At 48.0% G+C, this 17,000-nt stretch overlaps 2 protein-coding genes across 7 annotated transcripts; one reads left to right on the forward strand and one right to left on the reverse strand.

Moving 5' to 3' along the window:
- Nucleotides 1–2,587: 2,587 nt before the first annotated feature.
- Nucleotides 2,588–10,316, forward strand: atad1b (ATPase family AAA domain containing 1b). 4 transcript variants are annotated; one of them, XM_058621749.1, is made up of 10 exons: nucleotides 2,588–2,908; nucleotides 3,472–3,677; nucleotides 3,757–3,855; nucleotides 3,940–4,060; nucleotides 4,774–4,974; nucleotides 5,204–5,310; nucleotides 5,388–5,477; nucleotides 8,665–8,715; nucleotides 8,789–8,919; nucleotides 8,996–10,316. In XM_058621749.1, exons 2-10 carry the CDS (start codon nucleotides 3,504–3,506, stop codon nucleotides 9,108–9,110), a joined length of 1,089 nt encoding a protein of 362 aa, XP_058477732.1. In that variant the 5' UTR covers nucleotides 2,588–2,908; nucleotides 3,472–3,503; the 3' UTR covers nucleotides 9,111–10,316. The 4 variants fall into 4 exon arrangements, with proteins under 4 accessions (XP_058477732.1, XP_058477736.1, XP_058477734.1 ...); XM_058621753.1 differs by lacking the exon at nucleotides 2,588–2,908 and adding an exon at nucleotides 2,915–3,069; XM_058621751.1 differs by lacking the exon at nucleotides 2,588–2,908 and adding an exon at nucleotides 3,018–3,140.
- Nucleotides 10,317–10,538: 222 nt separating this feature from the next.
- minpp1b (multiple inositol-polyphosphate phosphatase 1b) lies at nucleotides 10,539–15,708 on the reverse strand. Of its 3 annotated transcripts, none has more exons than XM_058621730.1 (8): nucleotides 15,494–15,708; nucleotides 14,367–14,859; nucleotides 13,766–13,984; nucleotides 13,157–13,351; nucleotides 11,923–12,020; nucleotides 11,690–11,820; nucleotides 11,031–11,188; nucleotides 10,539–10,958 (listed from the first exon to the last, which is right to left on the reverse strand). In XM_058621730.1, exons 2-8 carry the CDS (start codon nucleotides 14,764–14,766, stop codon nucleotides 10,705–10,707), a joined length of 1,455 nt encoding a protein of 484 aa, XP_058477713.1. In that variant the 5' UTR covers nucleotides 14,767–14,859; nucleotides 15,494–15,708; the 3' UTR covers nucleotides 10,539–10,704. The 3 variants fall into 3 exon arrangements, with proteins under 3 accessions (XP_058477713.1, XP_058477716.1, XP_058477715.1); XM_058621733.1 differs by having other exon boundaries at nucleotides 11,031–11,164; nucleotides 15,494–15,706; XM_058621732.1 differs by lacking the exon at nucleotides 15,494–15,708 and having other exon boundaries at nucleotides 14,367–15,110.
- Between the last annotated feature and the right edge of the window lie 1,292 nt (nucleotides 15,709–17,000).

Raw genomic sequence — 17,000 nt, forward strand, 5'->3', positions numbered from 1 at the left:
TTACACGCGCACCGCGTCGTTAAATCGACCCTTGTAAACGGAGTCCGACAGGAGCCGCAGCCGCCGCCGCAGCAGCAGCAGTGGAAGGATACAGGTCAAGTCCAGATCGAAGCCGTCCTCCTGGTACCGTCTCTTTTTCCTGCTCACGATCTCCTTGATTAACGCCGCCATGATGAGCGTCTGTGAGCAGCGGGGAACCCCGCAGACAGTCCGCGGAGAGCCGCGGTGCTCCGCCCGGAGCCTCCGCTCTGCTCACCGGGGACACAAGCTAACTGCTCGCCTGCAGCTAGCTTACACCGAGTCCCCGATATCCAGACTTTATTTTCTTCAGTACAGAAAAAATCCTTTATTAATAAAAAGTGGGATCGGCGACCGGGTTCAGAGCGGCCCGGTTATCCGCTCCTCTCCGGTGACACCCTGCGAGCTCCGGTGCGCCCAGAAGCTAGGCGGCCTGCTAGTAGACGTGCAGCCCGGCCGTCGGCGCTTTTTCTGGGTCAGAACAAGGGGGCGTCGGGGCCTCCTCCCTACTCCCTCTGCGGGCCCTGGTTTCCAGGTCCCCACCCCCCGATCACAAAACCATCCACCGCACGGTAATCGGTGGAAATCCAGACCTCCCTCCAGACGACGGCTGGATCCTGTCGGTGAGTTCCGGCCTCGGGGAGCAGTCGAGCCGCCGTGATTGGACTCGAACAGGCGGAGAGAAAATCTGTGTGAACGGCGTCTGACCGCAGGAAGAGACGGGACCTCGTCAGCACAGGCACTTCCGCTACGCGCCTTCACAATAAGAGTCTCTCTTGAATGATTTTTTTTTATTTTAATTTTATTTGAATTGTGACTCATGGAGGTGACGTTTCCGTTTTTCTCGATCTTCTCTAACCTCCGTGAACCCCCCCCCCCCCCCCCCACACACACACACACACACACACACTTACCCTCCTCCCTCTCCCCCCACTCACCCTCCTCCCTCCTCCATTCTGCTAATTCACTGTCACTACTTCACAAAAAGTAGATGACATTTGCTCTTCTTTCTCCACTTCCTGTTCTCACCACTCTACAAAACACACATTCATCTCCTTCTCTATCTTCTTTCACCTCTATATCATCATCAAGTTCTTTCCCTAATAATCTCTGACCCCCCACCTCCTGCCCCCTTGACCCTATCCCTTCTCACCTTCTTCAGTCAGTTGCTTCTGATCTTCTTCCTTTCCTCAGTCGTCTCATTAACACATCTCTATCATCTGAGTTTCTGACCATCATCTGAAACTCAATCTCCACAAGACAGAGTTTGTTTTTCTCCCACCACAGACCTGACCATCACCCTCTCATACCGCAGACCTGACCATCACCCTCTCATACCACAGACCTGACCATCACCCTCTCATACCGCAGACCTGACCATCACCCTCTCATACCACGGACCTGACCATCACCCTCTCATACCACAGACCTGACCATCACCCTCTCATACCACAGACCTGACCATCACCCTCTCATACCACAGACCTGACCATCACCCTCTCATACCACGGACCTGACCATCACCCTCTCATACCACAGACCTGACCATCACCCTCTCATACCACAGACCTGACCATCACCCTCTCATACCACGGACCTGACCATCACCCTCTCATACCACAGACCTGACCATCACCCTCTCATACCGCAGACCTGACCATCACCCTCTCATACCACAGACCTGACCATCACCCTCTCATACCACAGACCTGACCATCACCATGTGTGCCATACGACCTCTGCAGCTCGACTGGTCTTCAACTTACCAAAGTTCTCCCACACTACACCACTCCTCCGCTCCCTTCACTGGCTTCCTGTAGCTGCTCGCATCCGCTTCAAGAATCTAGTGCTTGTGTTCCATGTTACAAACGGATCTGGTCCAGCCTACATCCAGGACAGGATCAAAACCTACCCCCCAGCCCGCCCACTCCGCTCTGCATCGATAAACCGGCGTGCTGCCCCCTCACTGAGAGGATCGCAGAGGCGTTCACCAAACTCACGACTGTTCGCTGTCCTAGCTCCGGAATGATGGAACGAGCTTATCGTCCACATACGGACAACAGGAAGCCTCCACATCTTCCACTGTCGACTAAAAACAAATGTCTTTTGACCTCGACTGACCTCGACTAAGACGACGACAACACAAACAAACAAAACAAACAAACAAACAAAGAACTATACATCGCACTTATGACAAGCACTTTATAGTTTGGCTTACCTGAAGCTCTTACTTACTTCTCGCTCTTGTTTGTACATAAATGTTTAAATGCACTTATTGTACGTCACTTTGGATAAAAGCGACTGCTAAATGACATGTAATGTAACATGTAATGTAACATGTAATGTAACATGTAAACATAATTGTATTGATTTTTTTATGTCTAGTCAGCAATCTCAACTCTTCACAGCTTACGTCAGTGGCGAGTGTTTTATTTTGTAAAAAAAACAACCTTTACTTCCTCTTGTTGCGTTACTCGTGTGTTTACCTTGACGAGGCTAGCTGTTAACATACTAGCTGAGCTTCATGAAGCAGACGCATCTTGTCAGCACACTGGGTTGCCAGGTTCTGCTCTCCTCGTCCCGGAAATTTAAAACCTCCATCGAAGAAACACCAAAATAAGAGCAGCCGGGAAAAATACACAACCTGGCAACCAGCGAGGTCGCTGACGTTACATAAGCAACCGCGCACGCGCAGATAGGAGTTCCGCTTGTGAGGGTTGATTTCATTTTGGTGAGAATTGTTTAGATGTTCGCTTTTGTGTGCGCGCGTATCAGTCCTTTGGTCTTCCCGCAGGGGGCAGCACTGAGCCTCACTCGTTAGAAGAAGAAGCACCGTAGAAGAAGAACAGACCCGGAAGTGCTGCTGTCAGACGTCACCGGACCGGAGCCGGTGAGTGAGTCGCGTTTTCCCGGTTAAACGAACGTTTTCCTCTCGTTTCCTCCGCGCGGTTTTAACGCAGACGGTCGCGGCTCCGCGCTGCGTCAGCACCGGGCACAGCTGCGTCTTTCCGGTCACAGTCGGCGCTGCTGCCGCCGCCGCACAACCAGAAGGTCAAGCTAATGCTACATTAGCCGCATGGCGGGGGAGCGCTTTTGGTTTCACATGAAACTTTGGTTTTAAGGTGACGATGTTCTTTTAGATTAGGAGGGAGGAACGAGGGTAGGAAATAAGGAGGGAGGGAAGAGGGTAGGAAATAAGGGGTAAGAGGTAAGAAGAGACAGGTGAAGAAGGATGGAAGAAAAGTTGTTAAATGAATGAAGGAAGGATGGACAGATGAAGGTAAACTAGTGAAGGAATAAAGTAAGTAATGGAGGAAGGAAGAGAAGGATTTAGGTAAGGAAACAAGATGGAAGGACATTAGAAATGTGGTAGAATTAAGGAACCAAGGGAGAAGAAGGCACAGTATGTTGTCAATGTGTTGTTTAATATGTTGTTGTTGTTGTCTTCTGCAGCCTGTTGTTGTTTGTTTGTTTATTTACCTACCATGGTGTTGGGGGAGGTCCCTGCTGAGAACATGGCCCGCCCCCTGGGCAGGAACGAGGTCATCGGCCTCCTCTTCCGTCTCACCATCTTCGGCGCCGTCACCTACTTCACCATTAAGTGGATGGTGGACGCCATCGACCCTACCAGGAAGCAGAAGGTGGAGGCTCAGAAACAGGTGGGCGGAGTCTGTCATGTCAGGTGAAGATCATGTGACGTGCGGCAGCTCTGGAACTCAGACTTCGTTGTTGTTTCAGGCCGAGAAGTTGATGCGACAGATCGGCGTGAAGAACGTCAAACTGTCCGAGTACGAGATGAGCATCGCCGCTCACCTGGTCGACCCGCTCACCATGCAGGTAACCATGACGACCATCGCAACACCACCAAAACAAAGCGCTGCAAACAGATAATGACCAGTCGCTGATGACCTTTGACCTCAGATCACCTGGAGAGACATCGCAGGTCTGGACGAGGTCATCACCGAGTTAAAGGAGACGGTGATTTTACCTGTGCAGAAGAGACACCTGTTCCAGGGCTCCAGACTCCTGCAGCCGCCCAAAGGTCAGGGGGCGGGGCTACCTGCACACAGACGTGGGTGGGTGGGGTTAGAGAAGGTAAGAAGGAGGCATGAAAGAGAGGAAGGAAGGTTCGATGTTTAGGTTAGGAACGGTGACAGGGAAACGAGTAGGAATTGATGGATGTAAGGAAAAGAGGCAAGGTAGGAAGAAAGGGTGGAAGGAAAGAAGGAAAATTAAATATGAGGCTAATTATGATGAAGAAAAGGAACCTAGGAGGCAAGAAGGCTGGACCTGTGAAGGAAGGTCGGCTAGGAATTTAGGTTGAGAAGCAAAGCAGAGCTAGTGAAGAAGGTAACGAAAAGGGAACCAGTGTAGGAAGAAAGATACAGAAGGATTAAGGAAAGGAAGAAAGGATGGACAAGGTGAAGGAAGGTAAAGTAAGTGGGGGAAGTAAGAAAAGTAAGCATGATGGGATGGAAGGAAAGGAGGAGGTGAAGAAGGAGGAAAGAAAAGGGACACAGGAGAAGCAGAAAAAATGAAAGGATGCAGGGAGGATGGACAAGGTGAAAGGCCAGGACAAAGGAACCAGTGAAGGACTAAAGGGATGACAGAAGTAAAGGTTTTGATGTAGGTGAGGAAACGAGGAAAAGGTAAGAAAGAGTAGGAAGGGAATTAGGAGAGAAGATAGGCGATGAAGGAAAAGGGGAAAGTGATAAGGAAGAAAGTATGGAACTCATCCCGTTGTCATGGTAACAGGTGTTCTGCTGTATGGACCCCCTGGCTGCGGTAAAACACTGATCGCCAAGGCGACGGCCAAAGAGGCGGGGTTTCGTTTCATCAACCTGCAGCCGAGCACTTTGACGGACAAGTGGTACGGAGAGTCCCAGAAACTGGCCGCTGCCGTCTTCTCATTGGCTGTTAAACTGCAGCCGTCAATCATCTTCATCGACGAGATCGGTACACACACACACACACACACACAGCTGTCAGTCAAAGTGTGAGGGCGGGGCTAACGTTTGAAAAACATGTCAAAGTTAAAATAAGCACTTTAGGCTGTATGTAAATGAGGAGGCGTGGTCTGAATGATGTCAGGGGGTGTATCAGTATTTCTCTGACCAGCAGGTGTGTGTCTGTGTGTGCGTGTGTGTGCGTGCTTGTGCGTGTGTGTGCGTGTGTGTGTGTGTAGATTCGTTCCTCAGAAGTCGCTCCAGCTCTGATCATGAAGCCACCGCCATGATGAAAGCTCAGTTCATGAGTCTGTGGGACGGACTGGACACTGATCATCACTGTCAGGTGACCACCATGATGATGACGATGATGATGATGATGATGAAGGTGATAAGATGATGATAATAATGATGATGTCTCAGGTGATCATCATGGGAGCCACTAACAGGCCTCAGGATCTGGACTCAGCGATCCTGAGGAGGATGCCCACGAGATTCCACATCAACCAACCGGTACGACTTGAGGCCGCTCACTCTCCCACACCAAAGCTCATAGAGAAAATCACTGATTTTAGATGAAGGGACACAGGAGCTGCTGGTCCTCTGCTGCCTCGTGTGGTCACTTTGTGTCACTGAGTTAACTCTGAAGGAAATATTTCAAATGCTGAATTCATTAAAATCCGACATTAGAACTTAGTGATGAGGCAGCAGTGTGTGTGTGTGTGTGTGTGTGTGTGTGTGTGTGTGTGTGTGGGAGAGTGAGTGGTTTACAAACTTCAATTTAACAGTGAGATAGAAACGCGATCATGTGACGTAGATAAAGACACGATCATGTGACGTAGATAAAGACACGATCATGTGACGTAGATAAAGCCGCGATCATGTGACGCAGGTAAAGACGTGATCATGTGACGTAGATAAAGCCGCGATCATGTGACGTAGATAAAGACGTGATCATGTGACGTAGATAAAGACACGATCATGTGACGTAGATAAAGACACGATCATGTGACGTAGATAAAGCCGCGATCATGTGACGCAGGTAAAGACGTGATCATGTGACATAGATAAAGACGCGATCATGTGACGTAGATAAAGACACGATCATGTGACGTAGACAAAGACGTGATCATGTGACGTAGATAAAGACGCGATCATGTGACGCAGATAAAGACGCGATCATGTGACGCAGACAAAGACGCGATCATGTGACGTAGACAAAGACGATCATGTGACATAGATAAAGACGTGATCATGTGACGTAGATAAAGACGCGATCATGTGACGCAGATAAAGACGCGATCATGTGACGTAGACAAAGACGCGGTCATGTGACGCAGACAAAGACGCGATCATGTGACGTAGACAAAGACGCGATCATGTGACGCAGATAAAGACGCGGTCATGTGACGTAGACAAAGACGCAGTCATGTGACGCAGACAAAGACGCGATCATGTGACGTAGACAAAGACGCGATCATGTGACGTAGACAAAGACGCGATCATGTGACGTAGACAAAGACACGATCATGTGACGTAGATTAAGACGATCATGTGACGTAGATTAAGACGATCATGTGACGTGGAGAAAGACGCGATCATGTGACGTAGACAAAGACGCGATCATGTGACGTAGACAAAGGCGCGATCACGTGACGTAGATAAAGACGCGATCACGTGACGTAGATAAAGACGCGATCACGTGACGTAGATAAAGACACGATCATGTGACAGATAAAGACGCTATCATGTGACGTAGATAAAGACGATCATGTGACGTAGATAAAGACATGATCATGTGACGATCATGTGATGTAGACAAAGACGCGATCATGTGACGTGGACAAAGACGCGATCATGTGACGTAGACAAAGACACGATCATGTGACGTAGATTAAGACGATCATGTGACGTAGAGAAAGACGCGATCATGTGACGTAGACAAAGACGCGATCATGTGACGTAGACAAAGGCGCGATCACGTGACGTAGATAAAGACGCGATCACGTGACGTAGATAAAGACACGATCATGTGACAGATAAAGACGCTATCATGCGACGTAGATAAAGACGATCATGTGACGTAGACAAAGACGTGATCATGTGACGCAGATAAAGACGTGATCATGTGACGCAGATAAAGACGTGATCATGTGACGTAGACAAAGACGATCATGTGACGTAGACAAAGACGCGATCATGTGACGTAGACAAAGCCGCGATCATGTGACGTAGACAAAGCCGCGATCATGTGACCTAGATAAAGACGCGATCATGTGACGCAGATAAAGACGCGATCATGTGACGTAGATAAAGCCGCGATCATGTGACGCAGATAAAGACGTTCATGTGCCGTAGATAAAGACGCGATCATGTGACGTAGACAAAGACGCGATCATGTGACGTAGACAAAGACGCGATCATGTGACGTAGACGAAGCCGCGATCATGTGACGTAGACGAAGCCGCGATCATGTGACGCAGATAAAGACGATCATGTGACGTAGATAAAGACGCGATCATGTGACGTAGATAAAGACGCGATCATGTGACGTAGATAAAGACAATCATGTGACGTAGACAAAGACGTGATCATGTGACGTAGACAAAGACGCGATCATGTGACGTAGATAAAGACGCGATCATGTGACGCAGATAAAGACGATCATGTGACGTAGATAAAGACGCGATCATGTGACGTAGATAAAGACACGATCATGTGACAGATAAAGACGCTATCATGCGACGTAGATAAAGACGATCATGTGACGTAGACAAAGACGTGATCATGTGACGCAGATAAAGACGTGATCATGTGACGCAGATAAAGGCGTGATCATGTGACGTAGACAAAGACGATCATGTGACGTAGACAAAGACGCGATCATGTGACGTAGACAAAGCCGCGATCATGTGACGTAGACAAAGCCGCGATCATGTGACCTAGATAAAGACGCGACCATGTGACGCAGATAAAGACGTTCATGTGCCGTAGATAAAGACGCGATCATGTGACGTAGACAAAGACGCGATCATGTGACGTAGACAAAGACGAGATCATGTGACGTAGACAAAGACGCGATCATGTGACGTAGACGAAGCCGCGATCATGTGACGTAGACGAAGCCGCGATCATGTGACGCAGATAAAGACGATCATGTGACGTAGATAAAGACGCGATCATGTGACGTAGATAAAGACAATCATGTGACGCAGACAAAGACGTGATCATGTGACGTAGACAAAGACGCGATCATGTGACGTAGATAAAGACGCGATCATGTGACGCAGATAAAGACGATCATGTGACGTAGATAAAGACGCGATCATGTGACGTAGATAAAGACAATCATGTGACGTAGACAAAAACGCGATCATGTGACGTAGACAAAGACGCGATCATGTGACGTAGACAAAGACGATCATGTGACGTAGACAAAGACGCGATCATGTGACGTAGACAAAGACGATCATGTGACGTAGACAAAGACGATCATGTGACGTAGACAAAGACGATCATGTGACGTAGATAAAGACGATCAGGTGACGTAGACAAAGACGATCATGTGACGGAGATAAAGACACGATCATGTGACGTAGATAAAGACGCGATCATGTGACGCAGATTAAGACGCGATCATGTGACGCAGATATCGCAGATTTTATTAACGTCAGTGATGTCACGGCGTGCTGTGTTGCAGAGCGTCCAGCAGAGGGAGCAGATCCTGCGGCTGATCCTGGAGCACGAGAGCGTGAGTTTCTTCTTCGTGGTTCATATTTAGCGCTCATGGATCACTGATCAGAGTCTGAACTCCTCCCCTGCAGGTGGACTCCTCGGTCAGCCTCGACACTGTTGCCAAGGAAACAGACGGTTTCTCCGGAAGTGACCTCAGAGAGATGTGTCGCGACGCCGCGCTGCTCTGTGTGCGAGACTTTGTCCACACTCAGGACGACAGGTACATGAGCAGCGCCGCCGTCCACCTGAGGGCAGCACTGAGCGTGACGTTGATGTTTTGTGTCTCTGTCTCTCAGTGATGATGTCATCCGTCCCATCCATCAGTCCGACCTCCAGAGAGCCATCAGCAAGATGAAGAAATCCAAATCCGCGGGCGGACACAGCGTCCTGCTGCACGCCGCTCTGGACTGATCACACGTCACATGACCCCGGGTCGTCACATGACCCCGGGTCACTCCACAGCGTATTAAAATCTTCATTTGCAGTTTGTTTAAAATGACGATTTAAATGAAAACAAACATCAGATCAGTTTTAAAAAAAACAAACAAAAAAAACGTCTCCTCCTCCAGTGTAAACTTCACTTCCTGTCCGGTCTCTTCACTTCCTGTCTGACACTCTGAGCTCATTGGCTGCTGCTGACGAGCTGTAAATAAAGTTACGTTGCGTTCACTCAGGAAGTGATTTTTAAAAAAAATACTTTTTTTCAACGAAACAGCTTAACCGCTGGGGCTAATGCTAAGCTATCTACCCTAATGCGGCTAAGTACCCTCCTGGATCTAGTTCAAAGCCAACTACTCTTTCTGGGGCTACTGCTAAGCTAACTGTTTTTTTCTGGGGCTACTGCTCAGCTAATTGTTTAATGCCAACTCCTCTTCCGTGACTGATGCTATGCTAACTACACTTCTGGTGCTAATGGTACACTAACTGATTTTCTGGGGCTAATGCTAAGCTAACTGTTCTCAGTAAAGTGACTGTAACACAGGCGCATTAGATCTGACCTCAGATCATATTCAGTTAGATTACATCAAATTTTATATAATTTGATTACACTGAATCAGATTGGATGAGATTATATTCAATTTCATTTGATGTGATTTAAGTTAATCAGATAAGATTACTCACAATGATCCTGTCTGGGATTATTTTAATCTGTTTGTGCTGTGACCTTCACTTTGTTACCATGGGGATGCGGCTGAAACTGATCAATGACCATTTTTCCTTCTACAACAGCAGCAGCAGCAGCACCTGGTGGACGACAGAGGAACTGCAGCAACTGAGTTTTCACTTCTGATCATTTATTGTTTAAATTAAATTCATGAAATTAAAACAAAATTTGAGCCAAAAATTTAAACTGGAAACATTTGCATCAAAAAGTTTATTTCAACATTTATTTATCGGCTAATTTTTTGACTTTTAAATTCAGTTAGATTTCCACAAAATTGAAATAGTTTAATAGTTTTTATTGATCAGAAATCTGTTACAGTTTTATCATGAATTCTGTTTGACTTGTTTACACTGTTTATTTTTGTTTATGATGATGTCATCAGCTGCCAATGTTTGTGTATTTATTTCCTGTTGTGACGATGAAATAAACCCCAGTTTAAACTGTGACATTAATTATTGCATCAATAATAGTTTTATTTCATGAAAATCATGAGGAAAATTAACTGTTTAAAAGTGAAAGAAATTTTAATTTAGTTTATCATTTGCTTTCAGGTTAAAACATCACATTTTTACATAGAAATACAAATGAAGCCTCTTTTGTTAAAGTTTAATTACAAAAAACATTAAATAATAAATACAAACATTTTTAAAGTTTCAGGAAAAATAAACACCGTCTTAATTTGAAACCAGAGCTAACCAGAGCTTTTATTGTGAAAGTCCCCACACATAAATAAACAAACTTAAAGCTTCACTGAGTTCAGGTTACAGTCAATCATGTGTCACCATTGTCATGGTAAACTAAACTGATTGGACTGTTGGGGGGGGGGGGCGGAGTCACCTGTCAGAGCTCAATGTTGGGGGCGCGGCCCACCATGGTCCCCTCGCACTCCTTGTGGAAATCGCAGCCGTCCAGCAGGTGGCGGTACGCGGCGCGGACGTCGCGGTACAGCGGGGCGTCCTCCGTGTCAAGCCCCGGGAATCGAACCGGCATCTCGTTGACGAGCAGCTGCAGGCGAGGACCGCGCTCGCAGTCGTACACCACAAACACAACGTTAGCGGCATACGGGACGATCTGACTCGCCCGGAAACTCCTCCCTGTAAAATACACCACAACTCAGGCTCCGCCCACAGCAGAATTATCAATCAGGAGGAGGCGGAGCTTTGTACCGTGCTGCAGGTGGTAGTTGTCTGCTGTGGGCGGAGTCTGATCCTTGTGAAGTCCCAGCAGAGACAGGAGAGGGAGGAGCGTCTCAGCGTGACCCACGAGGACGGAGGCGGGTTCTGGAGACGCCTCAGTGGACCTGAGGGACACAACAGAGACACACCTGAGACACGAGGACACAACAGAGACACACCGGAGACGCAAGGACACAAAAGAGACACACCGGAGACACGAGGACACAACAATGACACACCGGAGACACAAGGACACAACAGAGACACACCGGAGACACAGGATTAAACATTCATGTCCCCGGGTTTAATCCCGGGATTAAACATTCATGTCCCCAAATTTATTCCCGGGATTAAACATTCATGTTCCCAAATGTATTCCCGGGATTAAACATTCATGTTCCCAGGTTTAATCCTACGATTAAACATTCATGTCCCCGGGTTTAATCCCGGGATTAAACATTCATGTCCCCAAATTTATTCCCGGGATTAAACATTCATGTTCCCAAATGTATTCCCGGGATTAAACATTCATGTTCCCAGGTTTAATCCTACGATTAAACATTCATGTCCCCGGGTTTAATCCCGGGATTAAACATTCAGGTTCCCAGGTTTAATCTTGAAGTAAACCTGGATAATATGTGGACACTGACCTGCGGGGACGTCCGGCCTTGTCCAGGTTCCTGAAGATGTGATGGAAGAGAGGACAGCTGGACAGACCGTTGATCACATGACCATGAGAGCGTTTCCAGTAATGCTTCAGGTCAGATTTATACTCCAACACCTGAGACACACACACACACACACACACACACACACACAGAGGACACTTCAAGCTGCTGTCAGTCACACTGAGTGATGATGATGTCATGATGATGTCACACACCTTGGCGTCGTGGTCGTCAAACAGGAAACACCAGGGAGAGTGAAGAGATTTGATTGACAGCTCATATGAACACAGGAAGAAAGCTGCTTCAACCAAATCTACAGGAGACACAGAGGGACACACTTCATCTGTGTGTGTGTGTGTGTGTGTGTGTGTGTGTGTGTGTGTGAGAGAGAGAGACACAGAGGGACACACTTCATCTGTGTGTGTGTGTGTGTGTGTGTGTGTGTGTGTGTGTGTGTGTGTGTGTGAGAGAGAGACACAGAGGGACACACTTCATCTGTGTGTGTGTGTGAGAGAGAGACACAGAGGGACACACTTCATCTGTGTGTGTGTGTGTGTGTGTGTGTGTGTGTGTGTGTGTGTGTGTGTGTGTGTGAGAGAGAGAGAGACACAGAGGGACACACTTCATCTGTGTGTGTGTGTGTGTGTGTGTGAGAGAGAGACACAGAGGGACACACTTCATCTGTGTGTGTGTGTGTGTGTGTGTGAGAGAGAGACACAGAGGGACACACTTCATCTGTGTGTGTGTGTGTGTGTGTGTGTGTGTGTGTGAGAGAGAGAGAGAGAGGGACACACTTCATCTGTGTGTGTGTGTGTGTGAGAGAGAGAGAGAGACAGAGGGACACACTTCATCTGTGTGTGTGTGTGTGTGTGTGTGTGTAAGAGACACAGAGGGACACACTTCATCTGTGTGTGTGTGTGTGTGTGTGTGTGAGAGAGAGACACAGAGGGACACACTTCATCTGTGTGCGTGTGAGAGAGAGACAGAGGGACACACTTCATCTGTGTGTGTGTGTGTGTGAGAGAGAGAGAGAGACAGAGGGACACACTTCATCTGTGTGTGTGTGTGTGTGTGTGTGTGTGTGTGTGAGAGAGAGACAGAGGGACACACTTCATCTGTGTGTGTGTGTGTGTGAGAGAGAGACAGAGGGACACACTTCATCTGTGTGTGTGTGTGAGAGAGAGACACAGAGGGACACACTTCATCTGTGTGTGTGTGTGTGTGTGTGTGTGAGAGAGACACAGAGGGACACACTTCATTTGTGTGTGTGTGTGAGAGAGACACAGAGGGACACACTTCATCTGTGTGTGTGTGTGAGACACAGAGGGACACACTTCATCTGTGTGTGTGTGTGTGTGTGTGTGTGTGTGTGTGTGTGTGTGTGTGAGAGAGACACAGAGGGACACACTTCATCTGTGTGTGTGTGCGCGTGTGTGTGTGTGTGTGTACCTGGTGTTAGGTGTTCATGATGAAGGTTCAGTCTCTCCGTCATCCTCCTCCTCACTCCCTCCATCTCCTCCCCGTGTTTGAACTTCTCCACTTCCTGTAGAGCCGTGAGGTTGTTCTCCACGCCCTCCACGTAACCACGGCAACGATCGAAGAAACGCATCAGCTCATCGTCCACCTGATGACTGTACTCCACCTCTGAGAGAGAGACAGAGACAGACAGAAAGAGAGAGGGACACAGAGAGAGACAGACAGAGAGAGGGAAAGAAAGAGACAGTCACTCTCTGTTACTGCTGAGTCACTCTCTGTTACTGCTGAGTCACTCTCTGTTGCTGTGTCACTCTCTGTTACTACAGTCACTCTCTGTTGCTGCTGAGTCACTCTCTGTTGTTGCTGAGTCACTCTGTTACTGCTGAGTCACTCTCTGTTGTTGCTGAGTCACTCTCTGTTGCTGCTGAGTCTCTCTGTTACTGTGTCACTCTCTGTTACTACAGTCACTCTCTGTTACTGCTGAGTCACTCTCTGTTGTTGCTGAGTCACTCTGTTACTGCTGAGTCACTCTCTGTTGTTGCTACAGTGCGACATACAGATGTTTTCATGTGTGCGACTCACCACTGTCTCCTCCTCTTGCTCCTCCTCTTGCTCCGCCTCCCCGCAGCAACAGCCCCTCCTGAAACGCCTCCACGCTGCTCACACATCGATGTTTGGAGCTGGTCAGAAACGTGATCCTCCTCCTCCTCACGTTCTCCTCTGACAGCAGAGACGGAAATAAGACGGACAGACGCTTGGCCAGCTGACGGAGGTCGTCCCTGCCCTTCATCACCAGCTGACCTGAGGAAGAGGAGGGTGAAGATTAACACCTGCAGCTGCTTTACAGTCGCCGTTAATCTGGATTCATATCATCATATATCATCAATCATATAAACATGCTTCTGTGTTGAGGTGTTAAATCTAATACTGCCTCGTGTGGTCACTTTGTGTCACTGCAGTAAATCTGTCATAATATAGTGATTAACATCATCTAAATCATTATATTATAAGGTGTTAAATGACTTAAGTTTAATATTCTCATTTATAAAACAATGTTATCACAATATAATGATTCACAGTACGACATTATCGTGTGTAAAACGATATTATCATGACATCTCTTTATAACATAAAAGACAACAATGTCCTGTCCTCCGTGTCCTCCGTGTCCCCGGTGTCTCACCGTCCATGTCCTCGGTGTACCACATGACCCAGCGGCTCTGGAGCTCCTGCAGCCAGGATCCCGCGGAGCCCCGGGACGCTCCGGTCCGGACCAGCTCGCTCAGTCTCTGGATCCTGCGGATGTTCTTGGCGGTCGGGTAGCGGCTGCCGTGGCGGATGACGGCGGTCAGGTGGACCGGGGAGCAGCGCTCCGTAGCCGGAGGTCTGAGGACGGAAGTGTTGACGGAGGACACATCCTGCAGCAGGTGCGGATACGCGTCCTCGTACCGAGTCTTCGTCCCGAAGTAAGTGGCGATGTGCGGGATGTCCGGTACCGACAGAGAGGAGCAGAAGAGGCGGGTCCAGAGCAGACTCGCAGCCGTCAGAAGGACTCTGTCTGCGGGCAGCAGAACGGGGAACATGTCGCTAACCTCCCGCTCCTTTATTTACTTTGTTGATCTTCCGGGTTTGCGTGACCTCTGAACTCTGTGGTTGCCCCGCCTTCCGAAGAAAGCCTAACCAATGAGAATACATGATTGGTTTCCTTTCCGATCAGGTTTTTCAAAATAAAAACCTAAACATCAACTCATGTGCCGTTCTTTCCTTTCAAAATAAAAGAGGATTTATTATCAGAAAATGTGTTATTTTATATTTTCCTCAGTAATAGTTTTTATTGACACTAGTGTATATATTTTGGAAACTGTCTGTCTATAGTGTACATTATACGTTCTATTTTTTTTTTACTTTTTTCTATAGTCGTAGAATTTTGACTAGCCAGTTTGGCCCGAGATGCATGAGGCAATCATGTCAGTCAGAGTTGACTGACATGACTGTTCTCGCTCCCTGGGCAGTACTGACTGCATAATGAACACTGTCCTGATGCTACGTGATGACGTATAAGACGCCCATTGGCTGCGCGCAGGCAGTGCAACCAACCAGCGCGAGAAACCATGGAAACAGAAAACACAAAGAAGAAGAAGAAGAAAAAGTATGACTGAACGGAGCAGAAACTATCAAAAGAAGGGAGCTAGCTAAAGCCAATTAAAGAGAAGAGGAAGGAGGCAGGGGATGAGAAGAGGAAGGAGGCACACAATGAGCAAACACTAGGCATCAGTGGAGAGAAAAAACTCCTGACAGAACCAGACTCACACATGTGCAGCATCTGCCTCGACCGGTCGGGGTGAAAGGAAAATGGGGGACAGCGGAGAGGTGGGGGACATAAAGGGGGGAGAGAAAGGACAAGATGGAGATGAGGTAGAGACAGAAGAGAGAGAGAGAGACCAGGAGCAGATACACAACAACTGTATCAGGTTACAAGTTTATACAGTTAATGATATTACATTACATGTCATTTAGCAGACGCTTTTATCCAAAGCGACTTACAATAAGTGCATTTAAACATTTGGGTACAAATAAGAGCTAGAAGTAAGTAAGAGCTTCAAGTAAACCAAACTATGAAGTGCTAGTCGTAAGTGCGATGTATTTTTTTTTTTTTCTTGTCGTCGTCGTCAACGTCTTAGTCGAGGTAGAGTCGGAAGAAATGTGTTTTTAGTCGGCGGCGGAAGATGTGGAGGCTTTCCGCTGTCCGGATGTCGATGGGGAGCTCGTTCCACCATTTGGGAGCGAGGACAGTGAACAGTCTCGAGTTCTGTAAATGCCTCTGCGATCCTCTCAGTGAGGGGGCAGCAAGTTTGCCGATGCAGAGCGAAGTGGGCGGGCTGGGGTATAGGTTTTGATCATTTCCTGGATGTAGGCTGGACCGGATCCGTTTGTAGCATAGAACGCAAGCACTAGAGTCTTGAAGCGGATGCGAGCAGCTACAGGAAGCCAGTGAAGGGAGCGGAGGAGAGGTGTAGTGTGGGAGAATTTTGGTAAGTTGAAGACCAGTCGAGCTGCTGCATTCTGGATGAGTTGCAGGGGTCGTATGGCACACGCAGGGAGACCAGCCAGGAGGGAGTTGCAGTAATCCAAGGGTGAGATGACAAGAGCCTGGACCAGAACCTGTGCCGCCTTCTGGGTTAGAAGAGGCCGTATCCTTCTGATGTTGTACAACATGTATCTGCAAGATCGAGCTGTTGCAGCAATGTTGGCAGTGAGGGAGAGATGGTCATCAAGTGTCACACCCAGGTTCCTTGCGGTATGAGACGGAGTTACCACAGAGTTGTTGAGGGTGATGGTTAGGTCTGTGGTGGGAGAGCCCTTTCCTGGGAGAAAAAGAAACTCAGTCTTGTTGAGATTGAGTTTCAGGTGATGGTCAGACATCCACTGAGAGATGTCGGTCAGACCAGCGGAGATCCGTTCTGCTACATGTGTGTCGGAGCTGGGAAAAGAGAGAATGAGTTGGGTGTCGTCGGCGTAGCTGTGATAGGAAAAACCATGAGAGAGAATAACAGAACCAAGAGAGCTGGTGTATAGAGAGAAGAGGAGAGGGCCCAAGACAGAACCCTGAGGGACCCCAGTAGCTAGAGGACAGGGTTCCGACACAGATCCTCTCCAGGTTACTCTGTATGTTCGGTTTTGAAGATAGGACGAGAGTAGGGTAAGTGCAGATCCTGAGACACCTAGTTCTTGAAGGGAGGAAATAAGGATCTGGTGGTTAACTGTGTCAAACGCTGCAGAAAGGTCCAAGAGGATGAGCACAGAGGAGAGAGAGGCA

Source organism: Solea solea, chromosome 21 (genome assembly GCF_958295425.1).
Source record: "Solea solea chromosome 21, fSolSol10.1, whole genome shotgun sequence".
In the NCBI taxonomy this organism is placed as follows: domain Eukaryota; kingdom Metazoa; phylum Chordata; class Actinopteri; order Pleuronectiformes; family Soleidae; genus Solea; species Solea solea.

Excerpts from the sequence above, each read along its gene's own strand:
- atad1b (XM_058621749.1), top strand. The coding sequence starts at position 3,504 with ATGGTGTTGGGGGAGGTCCCTGCTGAGAACATGGCCCGCCCCCTGGGC. Across the intron at positions 3,678-3,756 it reads AGGTGGAGGCTCAGAAACAG|GCCGAGAAGTTGATGCGACA; the intron begins GTGGGCGGAGTC and ends TTGTTGTTTCAG. Across the intron at positions 8,716-8,788 it reads TGATCCTGGAGCACGAGAGC|GTGGACTCCTCGGTCAGCCT; the intron begins GTGAGTTTCTTC and ends CCTCCCCTGCAG.
- minpp1b (XM_058621730.1), bottom strand. The coding sequence starts at position 14,766 with ATGTTCCCCGTTCTGCTGCCCGCAGACAGAGTCCTTCTGACGGCTGCG. Across the intron at positions 13,352-13,765 it reads AGCAAGAGGAGGAGACAGTG|AGGTGGAGTACAGTCATCAG; the intron begins GTGAGTCGCACA and ends TCTCTCTCTCAG. Across the intron at positions 12,021-13,156 it reads TCATGAACACCTAACACCAG|ATTTGGTTGAAGCAGCTTTC; the intron begins GTACACACACAC and ends TGTCTCCTGTAG.